This window comes from Perognathus longimembris, chromosome 10, assembly GCF_023159225.1.
Source record: "Perognathus longimembris pacificus isolate PPM17 chromosome 10, ASM2315922v1, whole genome shotgun sequence".
NCBI lineage: Eukaryota > Metazoa > Chordata > Mammalia > Rodentia > Heteromyidae > Perognathus > Perognathus longimembris.
The window spans coordinates 9,567,132-9,586,066 of NC_063170.1; the positions used below are offsets into that span (position 1 = coordinate 9,567,132).

Here is an 18,935-nt window from a genome sequence, read left to right on the forward strand (position 1 = left end):
CCGCAAACCCCACCGCCCGACCACAGCCACCCCGCCGGCGCGGCTCCACCCCCCTCCCCCGCGAGTCCCCTCCTAAGCCCGCAGGCCGCCGGGGCCCGCGCCCGCTGTCAGCCTCCGGCGGGAAGAGGCTTCGCGAGGAGCCGTGATGAGCGGCAAGTTCTGGACCCAGCGCGGGGGCCGCCGAGGACCCGGGGGCGACCGGGAGCCCGCGCTCACTTCCTAGGGAACGCCTCTGCCCGCACCCGCCTCGGCTGCGCCGGCGCGAAGTGGGGGCCCCGGCGGAAAGCGAGCGTGCAGCCTCGGGACCAGGCACTGCCCCGTTCTGAGCCTCTGCCTCCTAACGTGGCCATTCATGAAGCTGAGCTAAAATGTATTTCTGACGGCATCATGCATATAAATATGTTTTATAACTACCGGCTACAAAAGGCGGCACTAGTAAAGATGCTAACCCTTGCTGACAAAATGGCAAATGCTAGCATTTGCATAAAGCATTCTCGCAAATTGCCCTGCCCACAAATTTCCAGTGATGATGTGTGACTTTGTCTACTGTCGTGTTCAATATTGAAAGATGTTGGTCTTCCACAATATTGGGGCAGATGTATTTATTTGTATAGAATGGGATATTTAGATAGGAATTGCTTGACGTTAGCTGACACTTATTTTTTATTATTATAAAGGTGATGTTCGGAGAGATTAGTTACATAAGTTAGGCAATGCACCTTTCTTTTTGGACGATGTCATCTGCCAATGGAACATTTTAATTTCATTAAGAGCCCAATTTCTACAAAAAGATGAAAATACTTCCACCGAATCTGTAAGTACTGAGAATATTTTGGGCAAGAATAGAAGCCAATTTGACTATGTAGTTCAGTGGTAGATTTCTTGCTTAATTTGTAAGGGTCTGAATTCAATTCCCGATAAGGCACATGGTAAAAAGAAAAAAATGCAAGCTAAAATTAAGTTAGTAGTTAAAATTAAAGCAATACAAATAAGCCTTTTTGTCACTTTCCCTTTCTTTCTCTTACAGTAAGTACTATTTTACTGCAGGAGTCAGCAAACGTTTCCTATAAAGGGCAACCTATGCTCACTGCCCCATACACACTCCCATCTTCCCAACCTTTAAGAATGTAAAAGGCATTCTTGGCTGGAGGACCATACAAAAACAGACTTTGGTCTGCAGCTATGTTACTGAGAGACTCTTATTTTACTGGGTTCAAAGTTATGAAACTGGCCTTCTCACCTAAGAACAGAGTTATTGTTTCCCCATCCCTACCTTCAGATAGTGTCTGAGTCACCTGGTTATGCTACCTCTCACAATTGAAATATTATATCTATATAATTAAGCAAGTAGAGTTTGCTAAAACTCAGGACCTTGGTGACGAATTCAGAATCCAACCAATTCATGAGTAGGAACCACTTTTCTAAATGAATTATATCACTATACTGGGGCTTGAGGAAATATTTATCGGTGTACGTTGACATTTCCTCTTTGAAAGGTGACATGGTAGTATCTATTAATTTTTTTAATGTACTTTTGACTCAGTTCTTCTGTTTCTACTACCCTCCCCCCCCCCCCCGTTTTTTTGCTTTACGTTTCAGTTAAGGCCTCCTTTTTTTTTTTTTTTTTGCCAGTCCTGGGGCTTGAACTCAAGGCCTGAGCACTGTCCCTGGCTTCTTTTTGCTCAGGGCTGGCACTCTACCACTTGAGCCACAGTGCCACTTCTGGTATTTTCTGTTTATATGGTGCTGAGAAATCAAACCCAGGGTTTCATGCATGCTAGGCAAACACCCTACTGCATACTGCTAAGCCACATTCCCGGCCCAAGGTCTCTAGTTTTTTTGACTGGGCCAGCCTGGACAGTAATCCATCTATTTACCCCTCCCACAGGCCTGATTACAGATATCTACCTTTACCACCATGTCCCTTCCCACGTTTCTTTGGCTGCGATGGGGTTTTACTAATTTTTTGCCTGAGCTGGCTTCTAACCACAATCCTCCATATCTCTGCCTTCAAGTAGCTAGTATTATAGATGGCTTTATTTTTATTTTTCAGATTTGCATCATTAAGAAGGCAAAAGATTGGCATAAGCATACTATTCACAAGACATGCAATTGTCCTAATGTTGAAAGACATGTAGAACAAGTCATATAGAGAAAATAGTACAATAGTAGCTGCTATCTGACTAAAAAAATTATGAAGGTTTTTGGCTGCAATTTTATCCCTACAATATGCACTTTTTTAAAGTAAAGGCATTATCTTATATAATAGCAATTTTTAGGCTATAATCTAATTTCCCCAATTATCTCAACGTCTTCCAGAACCGGTTTGTTTTTAAACTGTATCTAAACAAGGTCCTCATTCATTACATTAGTTGGCTGTATCTCAGGTCTTTAAATCAGAACAGTCAGCCTTGCAGACTTGTTACAGGAATGAATCCCTCTGTCTTTCTCCGAAAGAGAGAGTGTGTGTGTGTGTGTGTACATTTACTGGGGGAAAACCCATACATTTTTAAAGGACCCAAATACCTGTATTCTGAGTTCCTGGAACCCAGTTCTACGTGGAAATGCTGCATGTGGCTATGCAGATGGTGCTTTTGCGCAGTACCTGCGATCCTAGCTCCTCAGGAGGCTGAGATGTGAGGATCGCGGTTCGAAGTCAGCCCGGGGAAGGAAAGTCCGTGAGACTCTTACCTTCAACTAACCACCAAAAAAAGCCGGAAGTGGAGCAGTGGCTCAAGTGGGAGAGCGCCAGTCTGGATGAAGGAAGGTCCACGGCGCCCAGGCCCCGAGACTAAGCCCCAGGACCGGCACAAAAGACGGAACAAACAAAAAAAAGACAGTACTTGTAAATTCATGAGCTCCTTAGGGTCACACGCTAAGCAAAGCACAGTTTTGGGCAGGCCCCTGCGCCGGGGAGCCGGCACCGGGACGCGGGGGAAGAGGCGAGCGAATCTCAGCGAGGAACTCTGGGCGTCGCCGGGCGGCTCTGGGGCAGGATTTTCTAGGAGGAGCTGCAGCCACCGGGGACTGGGGCTCAGGGCACCGACTCGCAGAACCGGCGTCGCCGCCCTCGCCGCACCCAGGGCGAACTCCGGGGCGCGCCCCTCGCAGGTGACTCAAATGCCGCGTGACCTGCGCGCGACACTCCCCCCGCGCCTCCGCCGCGGGAAGTAGTCCCTGGCCGCGCCGGCTCCGAAGGGTAGCCTAGGACCCGAGACGCGACGCCCTCGGCGGGTGGGTTCCGGCAGCGGCGACCCCGCAGCCAATCCCCGAAGAGAAGGGCGTGTCTGCCTCCGCCCCCGCGCGGATCCCTCCGCCCGAGCTGGCGGTGCTGAGGCCGAGGGAGTCGCCATTTTGGATGCTCAGTGGCCTGTCCGAAGTCGCTTTTCCCGTTTTTACGTCTGTATTCAGCTAGGTGAGTGTGACATTTTTTCAGCCTCGGGAGTCTCTGTCCCCTCCTTGCTCGGCGCCTTGGACTTAGCAGTCGCTAGGCGGCTGTAGGGCCCGCGGTTCTAGTGGCCCGCGGAGTGACAGCCGGGGTGAGGAAGGGACGGCTCCGGGAAGTGGGGTCCGGCCGGAGGTCGGGCCTGGCGGGCCACGGGCTGGGGGGCGATCGGGGCGGGGTGCGCGCGGTGGGGCCGCCGGCTACTCGGACGCCGCTTGGTCCTGGACACCGCTTGGTCCTGGACACCGTTGTCGCCAAACTTTGCTGTCGGGCTCCTGTCTCCAGGCGTCTTCCCGGGGGCGGAAACGGGGCGGCGCGGGCCCCGGGGCGGGGTTCCCTCGGGCCCAGGCACTTGGGGAGGGGGTGTGATGGACCGGCGTCCCCGTGGCCTCCCGGCTGTGTCCGTGCGGAGCGCGGCCGTCCCCCTTTGTCGGTCTCGGCCCCTCCGCGGGCCCCTTTGGTGTGCAGCGCCCGCGTCCCCGGGGCGGTTGCTTCTTGCGCCGGGGTCCGTGGTGCCTTCGCCGGGTGCTGGAGTCGCGTAAACTTAGGGAGGACGGGAGCGCCTGGCTCGCCGTGGGAGAATCGCCCCGGACCCCTGCGAGGTCCGGGGTTCAACGGCTCTCTTAGAGGGATTGCAGGCGTTCCCCCCCACCCCTAGATTATTTTTTTAATGGTTGTTTTTTAACTGTACAAAGGGGTTTCAACAAATCAGCTTCTGAGGTACGTTGCAGCTTGGTATTTTTTACCTTGTGAATTTCGGGAAACTGGAAGCAGACACAAGTAAAGATTATAAGTAATTCCTTCCTCATTTAGCTTGAGAACTCATTCTTGTATTCTTGTTACAACTATACTTTTTATGCTATTTTTTTCTTTCAACTTTTTTTTTTTTACAACTTCCTAGGAAATCCATCTTCTTGCATAGAAGGACTTGATCTAGTAGTTAATTAGAAGATAAACTGAGGGCTGGGCATTGGTGGTTCATTCCTGTAATCCTAGCTACTCTGGAGGCTGAGATCTGAGGACCGAAATCGAAGCCAACTTGGGCCGGAAAAGCGGTGAGACTCTTACCTCTAGTTAAATGCTCAAAAACCGGAAGTGGCGCTGTGACTCAAAGTGGAAAAGCGCTTGTCTTGAGCACAAGAGCTCAGAGTTCAAGTCCCACAACCGACAAAAAAAAAAAAAGATAAAGTGATTTGGAATTTATGAATTAGTATTGGGGGTGGGGGGTGCCCTGGGCCTCAGGGCTTGGGGCACTGTCCCTTGAGCTTTTACAAAGCTCCAGACATCCGTCTAACCACTTGAGCCACAGCACCACATCTGGCTTTTTTGGCAGTAAATGAAAGATCAGACACTCAGACATTCCTGCCAGCTGTGGCTTCCATCTCAATCCTCAGTTTCAGCCTCCTGAGGTGCTAGGATTACAGGCATGAACCACCAGTTTTACATTTTTAAATCGCCCCACTTCTTAGATCTCAACTCAACACTATTTTCATTTATTTATTTATTTGTTATTGTTTTAGGATTGGATTACCTTTTTTGTTGTTGTTGGTGGTGGTGGGCTTGAACTCTTGGCCTGTGTGCTGTCCCTGAGCTCTTGAGCTCAAAGCTAGCACTCTACCACTTGAGCCACAGCACCACTTCCAGTTTTCTGGTGCATAATTGGAGATAAGAGATAAGATTTTCCTGCCCCTGCTGGGTTTCAACCATGATCCTCAGATCTCAGCCTCCTGAGTAGTTAGGATTACAAGCATGAGCCATCAGTGCCCGGCCAGTTACCGTTAGATAGGTCTGGTAATAAGTATATGTCCTTCCTATAGTATCTGTAGTATCATCTGTTCCCTCATTCTCTCCCATTCCCTCCTTTCCATCTCCATCCATTACAGGGTTCACTTTCATCAGTGTCCAGTGCAGCCAGTGGGCTTCTCTGGGGCAATTTCTCACCTGTTTTCTACTTAACACTATTTTTAAGATGCTATTACCATTTTTTCCAAATTATTTTACTTTTCGCCTCTTCCTGTATCTGGAGCTCCAGGATCCTTTACTATTGTCTACTTAAGTTGTCATTCTTTTTACAGTAACCAGAATCAAGTTCCAGTGATAGTATGGATTTGTTTAGTTTTGTTTTGTTTTTGGTGGTCCTGGGGTTTGAACTCAGGGCCTTGCACTTTCTGGCCAGGTACTGTTGAGCCAGCCTCCAACTGTGTCTTTTACACTGGGTAATTTTGAGGCAGGTTTTGCTTCCTGCTTGGTAGAACATCTTGTCTTCAATCCTCTTATCTTTTGCTTCCCACCGTGGCTGGGATGACAGGTGGGCACCACCAAGCCTGGCTTATTCTGCTGAGATGTAGTTTCACGGACATTTGTCTATGTTGGCTTGGAACCATGATCATGCCCATCTTCACCTGCCTGCATAGGTAGGATGACATGTGCACTACACCATGCCAGCTGCTGATTGAGAAGGAGACCACTCTGCTGTCCAGGCTAGTCTTGTACCTTGATCCTCCCAGTCTCAGCCTCCCAAACCCAATAGGTTATTATTATTTGTATTTAGTTACTGGTGCAGTTACTGAATGTTTGAATGTAGATCTACCAATTTATTATTCATTTTGTTACTTTTTCATTACTATTACTGCTGCTCTGCCTTTTGGGTTAGTCACTTTTTAGTGTTCCAGTTTAAAATCTGGTGTGTGTTTATTTGTGTGTTGGTGGTACTGGAGATTCAAGGCCTGATTGTCTTTTCCTACGTGATTTGAAGTATTATCATCTTTGCCCAAATCAAGGATCTCCTTTCCAGCTTCTCAAGGCAGGAGTTTCTCTTTTTTTTTGGCCAGTCCTGGGCCTTGAACTCAGGGCCTGAGCACCATCCCTGGCTTCTTCCCGCTCAAGGCTAGCACTCTGCCACCTGAGCCACAGCGCCCCTTCTGGCCATTTTCCATATATGTGCTGCTGGGGAACCGAGAGCTTCATGTGTAGGAGGCAAGCACTCTTGCCACTAGGCCATGTTCCGAGCCCCAGGAGTTTCTCTTGATGCCTTTTCTGTTTGTGCTTATGCTCAGTTCTGAGTTTCATGTGGCCTTGCATCCATGCTAGGGAGCAGCAGAGGGAAGAAAGGCCATAAACTCACTACAGGTTTATTGGTACTTCAAATTCTGGTATTCTTCTGTTTGCTTGTATTCACTTTTTTTTTTTTTTTTTTTTTTGCCAGTCCTGGGCCTTGGACTCAGGGCCTGAGCACTGTCCCTGGCTTCTTCCCGCTCAAGGCTAGCACTCTGCCACCTGAGCCACAGTGCCACTTCTGGCTGTTTTCCATAACCGAGCGCTTCATGTGTAGGAGGCAAGCACTCTTGCCACTAGGCCATATTCCCAGCCAGCTTGTATTCACTTCTTCCAGTCTTGAAATAGCTGCTGCATGCATTCTGTTCAGGTTTTATATAGCTTAGTTCACCACTCTACCACTTTGAGCCACTTATCTCCATTTAACAATCTGGGAATGGAGTTGTCACTCCAATGGTAGAGCCCTAGCCTTAGTGAAAAAGCTGAGAGGGGGCTGGGAATGTGGCTTAGAGGTAGAGTGCTTGCTTAGCATGCATAAAGCCCTGGGTTCAATTCCTCAGCACCATATAAACAGAAAAAGCCGGAAGTGGCGCTGTGGCAAAGAAAAGCAAACAAAAGCTGAGAGGCAGTGCCCAGACCCCTGAGTTCAAGTCCTATGACCAACCAGAAAAGGTTTCAAGGACCTTCCTGCCCTAGCTGACTTTTTTTTTTTTTGCCTGTCCTGGGGCGTGGACTCAGGGCCTGAGCACTGTCCCTGGCTTCTTTTTGCTCAAGGCTAGCACTTTGCCACTTGAGTCACAGCACCACTTCTGGCTTTTTCTATATATGTGGTTTTTCTGGCTTTTTCTATATATGGTGCTGAGGAATCGAACCCAGGGCTTCATGTATACGAGGCAAGCACTCTTGCCAGTAGGCCATATTCCCAGCCCCCTGGCTGACTTTTGAACCATGATCTTCAGATCTCAGCCTCCTGAGTAGCTAGGATTTTAGGCATGAACCGCTAGCCAGGAGCCAAGGGCTACTGTTTTTGTTAGTACTTCTCTTAGAAATGTTTAATTACAGATTTGTACCTTTGATTTATCCATGTAAACCAGAGTTATTGTCTACTAAGATTTTTCAAGGTCTTTATAAGACCCATGATAGAAGCATACTCAGGAGTACTTTTTCTCTTACTTTGTTTTTTTATTTAAAACTCATTTTATTAATTATGTGCATAATGAGCAATCTGACAGTAGGTTGGATAATGTTCCTAAGATTATCATCTGCCAATTTCAGTCATTGCTGATGAAACTGTAGGAGTTTAGGCATTTTTATAATGTAGCAAAAGTCTTGCTGTAAGGAACAAGAGACTAAAGAAGATTCTTAACCAGATATGGGTAAGTACATTTTTGCAAGTATTCACCAATATAGACAGTGTGAGAAAATACTGATGCTTCCTTTTAACACTCCAGAGTTGATTCTACAGAATATTCAGTACTTTTTTTTTTTTCTTTTTCTGCTTGTTCTGATCTCTGGGCCTGGGTGCTGTCCCTGTGCCCTAGGCTAGTGCTTTAGTACTTGAGCAACAGCTCCACGTTTGGCTTTTTTTTGGTTAACTGGAGATAAGAGTCTCACAGACTTTCCTGCCTAGACTGGCTTTCAACTGGGGTTCTCACATCTCAGCCACCTGGGTAGCTAGGATGACAGGAGTGAGCTCTTTACTGGTTAATTGGAGATAAGAATCTCTAGGACTTACCTGCTTGTGTGCTAGCTTCTATCCTTGATACTCAGAAGTCAGCCTCCTGAGTAGGATTTTTTTTTTTTTTTTTGCCAGCCCTGGGGCTTGAACTCAGGGCCTGGGCACTGTCCCTGCGTTTCTTTTGTTCAATGCTAGCACTTTACCTCTTGAGTCACAGCACTATTTCCAGCTTTTTCTGTTTATGTGGTGCTGAGGAATCGAACCCAGGGCTTCATGCATGCTTGGCAAGCATTCTACCACTAAGCCACATTCCCAGCTTGGATTTTTTTCCGTAAGATTTTAAATGAGTTTCTCAGTTTCTTAAAATTGTGGGTTTGCACACACGTGTCAGTACTGGGACTTGACCTCAGTCCTTTGGATTTTTTGCTGATTATTTTGGAGATGGAGTTTTGCTGACCTTGTCCTGGCTATCTTACAATCTCAATCCTCCAGGTCGCAGCTCCTGAATAGCTAGGATTTAAGCTTGAGCCACGGGGGCCCAGTGGCCTAGCCACTTTGATGGGCCTTGCTATTGTTCCGATATTACATCTTCTGAAGTTTGAGGCCAGAATAAGTGAGAAATTGGAATTACAGCATCTCACTGGTACACCTGCTTCCAATATATTTTCTAGAAAACAACTCTGGTTTACTATGTCAAATAATCTTTTCTAGTGGCATTAGGTCCTGGGTTAATTTTGATTCAAAATAGTGCGCTGCTTCTCTTTTTAGGAGGAACAGCACAGCATGCTGGGCTCTGGATTTAAAGCTGAGCGTTTACGAGTCAATCTGAGATTAGTCATAAATCGTCTTAAACTACTGGAGAAAAAAAAAAGTGAGTGGTGTATGATTGCTTTATCTTTTATTTTCTTTCTACAAATACATCACCAGGTGCCACTATCTCAATGTCAGTTAAGTACATTTCTGCCCCCTCCTTCCCCCCAACCCCCTCCCCTTTTATTTTGTAGTCCTGGAGTTTGAACCTGGGACCTCATGCATGTTAGGCAAGTACTTTACCAATTGAGTTATGCCCCTTGCCTAGAATTTCTGCCTTTTCTGACTAGACTGAGTCTCCTTGTTACTGAGGAAAGAATCTAGTATGTTCATAGTTCTGCACTTATGAATCCAGACAACTGTGTACCAGAAATACTAAGAGAAAAATTTACATCTGTACTCAACATGTACACAAGACTCTGTTCCCTGATACGAACTATTACAGCTATACCATTTAGTATGTAATCTAGAGGTGATTTTAAAGTATATAGAAGGATGTTATAGAAGATTTAGAAATGGAAATAGGTTAACTGTAAATATGGTGCCATTTCATGTGAAGGACAGAAGTTCTTGAGTTTGGTAACCCTGGGGTGTCCTGAAACCAATCCTTTTTTGCACTTGTCTTCTGTTACTGTGCTGGCAGTGTCAGCCTCGACTGTGTCTTCACATACACAGAGCAGCAGTGCCAGAGTAGTTGAGATTGGAGAAGCTTTGCTAAAGGATTCATGTGAGCTAGGATGAAGAGGAGCAAGCCTGTCTCTGTTGAGGTAGAAGACCCAGTGCATGAATCCTAAGTAACTGGAGTACAATTTGTGCTTAAGCGGAACTGGCCCAGAAAGCAAGGAAGGAGATTGCTGACTATCTGGCTGCTGGGAAGGACGAGCGAGCTCGGATCCGCGTGGAGCACATTATCCGGGAGGACTACCTGGTGGAGGCCATGGAGATCCTGGAGCTGTACTGTGACCTGCTACTGGCTCGTTTTGGCCTCATCCAGTCTATGAAGTAAGATATTTTGATTCAGAGCCCCAGATCACCTCTAGCAATTGAGAATGGGATAAGGCTGTGTACATGTATGTATATGTAGGGGGCAAAGCACCAACGGGACATTTCACACTCCCTAGTCTTTTTTTCTATCAGTTATTTGAAGATGTCTTTCAGAGTAGAAAGACAATCTTGAAAAGGATCTGAAATTCAAAGCCTGCCTTTGAGTCTGGGTTCACCTATTTACTAACTTTGCAGACTTGGGCTTGTCATTTAGTTTCTCCCCAAATAGGGTAACAACAAAATAGGCTACAAATCCACAGTTACTGTGAAAATCCAAGGATATCTGTGAAATAGTTTTACTTTTTTGGTGGTACTAGAGTTGGAACTCAAGGCCTCACACTTGCTCTGTGGGCCTCTTTACTACTTGAGCCACACTCCCAGTGCTAACAAGTATGTGATAAAAAAAAAAAAAAAGCTAGGGTTTTGTTGGCCTATGTGAAAGAATATTAAATTTAATTCACTTTATTCCTTGATTAGGGAGCTAGATCCTGGTCTTTATGAATCTGTGTCTACCCTGATCTGGGCTGCTCCTCGGCTTCAGTCAGAAGTGGCTGAGTTGAAAATAGTAAGTACAACCAGTTTCAGTGATGTCTGTGCCTTGTTGATGTTAGAAAGGTTGGTGAGTATAAGTCACTTGAGGTTACCAGGTGTTTTGTACCCTTCTTCAGCTGCTTCTCAGATACACAAATTTGTTACTCCTTTTCAGATCTTGTATCATAGAGAAGCACATTCTTTTAAGAAGCCAAGTTTTTATGTACTTTTGGAGATGGAAAATTATTTTCTTTGGCTAGCACTTTAGCACTTGAGTCACAACTCTATTTTGAGCTTTTTAGTATTTATTGGAGATGAAAATCTCACGACTTTACTGCCTGGGCTGGCTTCATACTGTGATCCTCAGATCTCAGCCTTGTGAGTTGGTAGGATTATAGGCATGAGCTGCTGGGGCCCAGTTAGGGTATCACTTTTTAGCCTTGCTTGGCCAGGCCTAGGCCAAGATCCTACTTAATGCTTCCTACTGTTGCTGGGATGACAAGTGTGCACTATAATGCTAAGTAAACTTTTTCTGTCACGATTGGATCTTGTGAACTTCTTTGCCAGAGCTTGCCTGGAACTAGCCTTTTTTTTTTTGGCCAGTCCTGGGCTTGAACTCAGGACCTGAGCATTGTCTCTGGCTTCTTTTTGCTCAAGGCTAGCACTCTGCCACTTGAGCCACAGCGCCACTTCTGGCCATTTTCTGTATATGTGGTGCTGGGGAATTGAACCCAGGGCCTCATGTATACGAGGCAAGCACTCTTGCCACTAGGCCATATCCCCAGCCCAGAACTAGCCTTTTCTGATGTCAGCCGTTATGTAGCTGACAAGTTTGTACTACCATATCCATCTGTTGGTTAACATGGGGGGGTTCACAAACTTTGGGCATGGGCTAACCTTAAACTGTTTATTCACCCAGTTGCCGCTTCATAAGGTGGTTGGCCACGCCACCTTACAGGTGCATGCCACCTGTGCCTGGTCCTTATTTCTTGTACTCTTGCCTTGGGCTCTGCATGCAAGGCTCATTGTATTTTAGGTTTGCGTATTGGCCATGTTCTCTTCACAGAAGTTCTCTGTATGTTTCTTTTCCTAGAATGCACTTTGGTGTTCAGTTGACTTCAAATTGTGTGTTTGTCTGTGTGTCTGTGTCTGTCTGTCTGTCTGTCTGTCTGTGTGTCTGTGTTCATTCCGGGGTTGAACTCAGGGCCTGGGCTCTGTTTCTGAACTTTTTTTGGTAAAGGGTAGCACTTTATTGCTTGAGCCACAGTTCCACTACCAGCTTTTTTGGTGCTTAATTGGAGAAAAGAGTCTTGCTGACTTTCTTGCTGGCTTCAAGCTGTAATCCTCAGATCTCAGCTTCCTGAATAGTTATTAGGATTACAGGAGTAAGCCACTGGCGCCTGGCTTAATCATCCCCCCACCCCCTCACCCATGTCCTGGGGCTTGAATTCAGGGCCTGAGCACTGTCCCTGGCTTTTTTTTTTTTTTTTCCTCAAGGCTACCACTCTACCACTTGAGCCACAGCACCACTTCCGGCTTTTTCTGTGTATGTGGTGCTGAGGAATCGAACCCAGGGCTTCATGCATGCAAGGCAAGCACTCTACCACTAGGCCACATTTTCAGGCCCTTAATCATCTTTTTTTTTATCTTGGCAGAGCACTGTTCCCTTCAGGCAGCCTTAGCTAGCTTTTGTGATCATGTTTCTCCTGTTAAAAGTTGGTGATGGCATATTGTATTGCCCCCCTTGGGAGCACTTGGTGCAGCTGTAGTTGCATCTTCGTGTTTATTTTGTGCATCGTTCAGGTGGTGTGTATCACAGTGCTTATAAATAAAATGTTCGTTATTTGATTGCTTCTTACTAGATTAGTCTTCAAGTGTTTTGGAAACCCTGTAATAGAACCAGGTTTATTATTGAAAGGAAGAAGTATAAAACAGTTAATAGGAAGTGTTGGGGTTATTAACTATTTTTTTTTTCACTGCAGGTTGCTGATCAGCTCTGTGCCAAATATAGCAAAGAATATGGCAAGTTATGTAGGACCAACCAGATTGGCACCGTGAACGACAGGGTAAGGTACATACTTGGTGAACGTGAAACAGTATGTGGGGGGGGGGGCACATTATTGACAGTTGCACATTTCATAGTGAGGAGCTGGTGGCCTGTTGGGCTGGCAGTTCCTTTCCTATGTCCATCCCCTCCACTTGAAACACTCTGCCTGCCTGCCATCCCCTGCCCTTGCTGCCCCGTCCTTCCCGTGTCCTTTGTGTCTCTAGTGAATTGTGACAGACTGGGAGGATGGGAGAAGGGTTGGATGAACTAGAGGTGTAAGGCAGTAATATTAGTCTTATCAATACCTGTGTCATGTATACCAGACAGAAGATAAGGTAGAACAACAAGGATTCTATAGCGTGCCTTGTGACACTGAAAATAACTATTTAACTTTGAAACTTTCTTAATAACCTGTAAACTAAGAACTAAGCTTAAAAAATGAGAGGATTGAGCTGGTTGTATAGATGCATCTTAACCACAGTCTTTCATTTACAGCTAATGCACAAACTGAGTGTGGAAGCCCCACCCAAAATCCTGGTGGAGAGATACCTGATTGAGATTGCCAAGAATTACAATGTGCCCTATGAGCCTGACTCAGTGGTCATGGTAAGTTCATCTCAGAGCACAAAGGAAATGGAATCTTTTGGTAGAACTTTAAAACAAAAACCATCATGTTACTTTTACTAATGAGTTTAAGACTTTAAGTGAATGCCTTTTGGGGAAGCTATAAATAACACCTGCATATCTCACAAGGTATTGAAGAGTCAGATTAGGTGAATAGCCATAAGCACTTTGAGAGTGTATAAACTTTGGTACAGCTGTGTAAAATGCTTTTCTGGGAGCGTGCAGGTATTGACTCCCCTGTGGAAAGCAAGAAATACTCTGAAGACGTAAATAGTTTGTTTATTGTATCTACTGTGTAGAAAGTTGAGAATACAAAGATACATAAATCACTGTCTTGGGAGCTTTACAATGTAAGGTTAATAAATAATATTCATTCAATGGTTAAGATTAGTGGGGTCTGGTAGAAGCTGAGGTGTGCTGATCAGAGCCCAACACATAAACAAATGCTTTAAAGAGTTTGATGGGGCTAGGAATATGGCCTAGTGGTAGAGTGCTTGCCTAGCATGCATGAAGCCCTGGGTTCCATCCCTCAGCACCACATATATAGAAAAAGCTGGAAGTGGTGCTGAGGTTCAAGTGGTAGAGTGCTAGCCTTGAGCAAAAAGAAGCCAGGGACAGTGCTCAGGCCCTGAGTTCCAAGCCCTAGTACTGGCAAGAAAAAAAAGAGTTTGATGACTTATAAGTTACTTACACACAGTGGAATGTTCCCATTAGGATGCTGCTCTGCCAAATAGAGTGTCTTTACTTGGCGTTTTTGCTGGCCAAGGTAGGGTTGGGGGTGGGGGGTGGTTGTGTGGGGTGTTTTTTTTGTTGTTTTTTTTAACCTTTTTAGATTTTCCTCCTCCTTTGCATTGTGGCCCACCTGTGGAGGTGCATGCCAGCTCCAGAACTCCCTGGGGAATGGTCTCCTTGTACTGGCGCCCAGTTTCTCCTGTCTCCAGCTGACCAGTTTTGTGTGCACTTCCTCTACAGATGTTGGACGCTGTGAGCAGTGCGGTCTGCGCCTTTGTGCTAGTTCATCTGGTGCTGGGCCCTTGCACATGGGCTAATGACTTGGTGTCTTTCTTTTTCCCAGGCAGAAGCTCCTCCTGGGGTAGAGACAGATCTTATTGACGTGGGATTCACAGATGATGTGAAGAAAGGTGGCCCTGGAAGAGGAGGGGGTGGGTTCACGGCACCTGTTGGTGGACCTGATGGGACAGTGCCAGTGCCCATGCCCATGCCTATGCCCATGCCATCTCCAAATACTCCTTTCTCCTATCCGCTGCCAAAGGGACCAGTAAGTACCTGCCTAAGTAAGAGTGTAAGTGTGAGAACCTGTGAGGGAAGTTCACAGATCGGCTCTGTAGATAGACTCAGGAACTGCAGGTCATCAGGAACATAGAGCACTGAGAACATTTGGTCTTAGCCTGGGTTTTGTTTTGTTGGGGTTTTTTGTTTGCTTGTTTTTTGCCAGTCCTGGGGCTTGAACTCAGGTCCTGGGAGCTGTCCCTGGCTTCTTTTTGCTCAAGGCTAGCACTCTACCTGTTGAGCCATAGTGCCACTCCTGGCTTTTTCTGTTTATGTGGTGCTGAGGAACTGTTAGCCTGGGTTTATTTTATGCAAGTACTACTAGAATTCAGAGAAGGTCTTTGGGTTCAGCTCTAGGTAATAAAGTAGAAAATGAAGAGCTAGTGCTAGGGGGAAAAATGATGTAGACTGTCTGTAGGACCTGTTTCTGTTGTGTAGTAACTTTTCCCAAAAATGAGTAAGGACCATTTATTATGAGGGTAGAAAACTGCCTTTGTGACAAGATGTTGGTCCTACTAGTAAGAAAGTCCAATAAGTTTTCGCTTGTAGACAAAGCATTTGTTGTAGCAGTTTGAAGAATAGCTTTTGCCTATAGCTGTTTAGAAATCTGGAGTCCTTTGAGGACCTTTCAAGCCTGTTTTCTTTTGGGATCTCAAGTGCATACACTTCTTCCTTTTCATACACAAACCTCAAATTGGGAGCAGTGTCTCTAATGTTCACTTTTCTCCTCTTGCAGTCGGATTTCGGTGGACTGCCAATGGGGACTTACCAGGCCTTTCCCAATATCCATCCACCTCAAATACCAGCAACTCCCCCATCGTATGAATCTGTAAGTGCCTGAGCCTCTTTTACAAAAGCAACAGGAGAGTGAATCCAATGAAGAGAGCAGAATAATGACCACAGGGAAGGCAAAGTTTGGATCAACTCAATTCCTAGTGTGGGCATTGCTTTTTGCTTTGGGATTGTATGTTGCTTCATTCCTCCCTGGAGATGGGAAGGGATGAGAATTGGTGGTGGTGACTTGACGATGGCATCGATTCTGGCAGTGCTTTGTCTGCAGTGACGCCAGTTAGGAGGAGGAAGCTGCTGCTGTCTTGGAATGTAATGGTGCCCCAGTTATTTGAGTAACTAGACCCAGAATCACATTAAGCTGATGCAGTCCTGGCATTAGACTATAAATTGGATTTTTGTTGCTAGCCTTGTTACCTCTGAATATGCTTTTTGAGAATTCTGATACTTTACTGAGAAAATAGCTATATAAATTATTCATCTGGAGAGCTCCCCATTCCCAAGTAGTTCTATTCCTTTAAAAAAAAAAAAAGTCTCTAGTTGATTTGTTCTCCTTTGGGCCTGACTACTTCATTTTCTCGTGTGTCAAAGCATGACCTAGAACTGTTTCTAGGAACGAGGCCCCCTTGGGGCCTTGGCTCTTTGGGTGAGTAGAGTGATTGAGTGCTTTGTCTTGGCCTGGGTCATGGTGTGGTAAGGTACTTTTCTCTTCTTGGAAGTTTAGAGAGGTTAGAAGGAGGTAGAAACAGCAATAGGGAGTAGTGGGCAGTTTCTTTGGGGCAGGTTCTGCTGCTTTGGGGGAGCAGCTTAGCTTTTGGAAAGCACAGGGCTGGCACTGGTGTCGGTACTTTTTCTAGAAGTGACATTGTTTTTCCTCTGGTAACAATCTTTATGTTGCAGGTCGATGACATTAATGCTGATAAAAATGTCTCTTCTGCACAGATTGTTGGTGAGTGAGCAACAGAAACTGTAGGCTTAGTGTAAATCCTTTGTCTTCTCATTTTCCTTCCTCAGAGACAGTTTGCTTCTGTAAGGCGTTCTGCCCGAGTCCTGTCCTCTCCCCAGGTAGAACACTGAACTCAAGATTTCTTGCTTTTCAACATAAATGCTTTTCTCCAGCCCCTCAAACCTCCCTGTTCACTATGCTCTCCCATTTTAAGAAACTGAAAAACTAGAAGAAAAATCTGAGTACTTTTTGCAACTTATACTTTCATTGTGCTTGGAAATAGAAAAAACATCAGTAAAATAGGCCTAAATCATGGGAGTAGTAGGCTGAATTCACACAGGCTTTTTTTTTTACCCCACCCCTCTCAGGTCAGTCTTGAGCCTTACCACCTGAGCTATGCTCCCAACATTTTTCTTTAATAATATTTCAGGTAGGGTTTCATGTTTTTTCTGTGGGCTGGCCTTCTATCTCAACTTCCTGGAATAGCTGTGATTACAAGCATGGGCCACCATGCCTGCTCACTTTTTTAGATAATGTTGCTAATCCCCCCCCCCCCCCCATGATTTGAACTATCGTTCTTCTAATCTTTATCTTTTTTGTTGTTGGGATTTCAGGCGTAGTGGCACATATCAAGTGCTGATTTTTTTTCCTTGAAGCTACCAGGGCTTGAACTCAGGGCCTCGAATTTTACTTTCATTTCATTTCTCCAGTATTTGTAATATAATGCCCCTTTCCCTCATTCCTTAGGTCCTGGAACTAAGCCAGAAGCTTCTGCAAAGCCTCCCTCCAGACCTGTTGACAACTTTGTATTGCCAGAATTACCATCGGTGCCAGACACGCTCCCCACTGCGTCTACCGGAGCCAGCACATCAGCATCTGAAGACATAGACTTTGACGATCTTTCCCGCAGATTCGAGGAGTTGAAGAAGAAAACATAGGCATTTTAACCAGGTACCTGTCACGTTCCAGGACTTGAGACTGAGCAGTTTTTCCTTGCAACAAAGAATCTCCATGAAATTCCATTTCATCTATTAACATTGAACACAATCTTCCTCAAGGCTCTCTTTCAAATTCTGAGGTTTTCCAGTTCTCTAGTGATCTTGAGACTAACAACTGGAGACTCCTAAGGCCAGAGCACCTGGCTCCTGGCAGCTGTGCCTGTGTCCTGTCCCAGGGAGCCCAGGTTCTCTCCTGTACAGGTGCTCCCCAGGAGGGTGGCAAGGTGAAGCATTGTGGGAGAGCTGGCTGCACGGTGGACCAGGGCACCTTGTGAAGTGTTTCAGCTTTGTGTGGAGGTTGCAGACCTGCAAACAAATTTCCTGGCCCAGGGATATTGTGAGAATTGAGGTCATGTGGCGCCTTCTCACTCTGGCATGAGTAAGAGAAAAAAAATGGTTTGTGGAAGCAAAGTCTTCCTGTTGGTGTATACACTACTCCTCCTTCAGGGCACTGTTCCACCTGGATCCAGTTGCAGAATTTATTTGGAAAAAAAGTTGAATGCTCCTCTTAGTTCCACTGGATTCTCAGGGAGCCCTCTGTGGCCTTTTGCTTTATTTGAGTGCCACGTTTCCTTTTCTGCAGAGGGCAGTACTGTATCCACTTGCGTTCCCTCAGCACGTTACTTGCAGGGGGGAGGGCAAGTCACATACTGAGCAGAAGCCACCAGTCAAGCATAGGATGGGCTTCCAGCTTGCTGCCTTAATAGAAGTACTCGAGTCTCTTGGGTAGTGAGCTGAAAAGCCTACAGAAGAAAAGATAAGTGTTTTCATTTGAAAACTTTAAAAAACACAACCGATGTCAAAATTTTGAGTACCTATGTGGCTGTAGTTCACTGCTTTCCTGGGTGGATGAGACTCTTAACTGCTGTAACTTATGTACTCCCTTACCCCCAGCTAAGGCCATCCTCGCCCAGGGCTGGCTTTGCTTTTGTTGTGTCTCTGTACATACCTGTTTCAAGCAGCCTTTCTTTAATGATTAATTTGTGTCTAATAGCTCAGTAACTGATAATAAAGTTTGAGATCCTGCGTCCTGATTTTTTTCCCCCCTATTGGTCAAATGATGAAGTGTGAGCTTGGATTTTAGCGGAGTCTGTTTTAAGCAAGTGCCCCACTTTGGTTCACCAGGCAGAGCCAGCCTTTACCTGGGGCTCACTTAGTAATGCAGTTGGCAGCTGTTAAGGGCTCGTTTCCATCTCTGTATTTGAACCCAGGTAGCATCTGTGAATTTTGTTTGTAACACTTCAAGGGCAGCATCCTTCTGTGTCTGGTTTTAGTAACAGGGCCAGTTGTCTGTTACTTGCTGCTTGACAGAAAAACAGGCTCATGCTATATTCTTCCTTCAGTGTTATTCCCTTCCTAACTGCCTAGATCCACAGGCTACAACTTGGAGCCATGGGATTTTGATTCCTCATCAACTTAGAGCATTCAGAAAAAAAAATACACATCTCATTCTCTTTTTTGTTGGTTGTGGGACTTGAACTCAGGCCTGGGCACTCTCTGAGCCTCTTTGTGCTCAAGGCTGACACTCTTCCACTTGAGCCATAGCACCACTTCTGGTTTTGGGGTTTTTTTTGTTTGTTTTGTTTTTGCCAGTCCTGGGGCTTGGACTCAGGGCCTGAGCACTGTCCCTGGCTTCTTTTTGCTCAAGGCTAGCACTCTACCGCTTGAGCCACAGTGCT

The 18,935-nt window shown here is 45.8% G+C and overlaps 1 protein-coding gene across 7 annotated transcripts; it reads left to right on the plus strand.

The window, feature by feature from the left end:
- The first annotated feature begins 3,254 nt into the window (after positions 1–3,254).
- Ist1 (IST1 factor associated with ESCRT-III) lies at positions 3,255–18,282 on the plus strand. Of its 7 annotated transcripts, none has more exons than XM_048355194.1 (11): positions 3,268–3,415; positions 8,946–9,048; positions 9,809–9,989; positions 10,509–10,596; positions 12,545–12,628; positions 13,105–13,215; positions 14,309–14,512; positions 15,260–15,352; positions 16,213–16,261; positions 17,006–17,209; positions 17,317–18,282. In XM_048355194.1, exons 2-10 carry the CDS (start codon positions 8,961–8,963, stop codon positions 17,194–17,196), a joined length of 1,089 nt encoding a protein of 362 aa, XP_048211151.1. In that variant the 5' UTR covers positions 3,268–3,415; positions 8,946–8,960; the 3' UTR covers positions 17,197–17,209; positions 17,317–18,282. The 7 variants fall into 7 exon arrangements, with proteins under 7 accessions (XP_048211153.1, XP_048211151.1, XP_048211152.1 ...); XM_048355195.1 differs by having other exon boundaries at positions 17,346–18,282; XM_048355196.1 differs by having other exon boundaries at positions 3,255–3,415; positions 16,255–16,261; positions 17,006–18,282.
- The last annotated feature ends 653 nt before the right edge of the window (positions 18,283–18,935 follow it).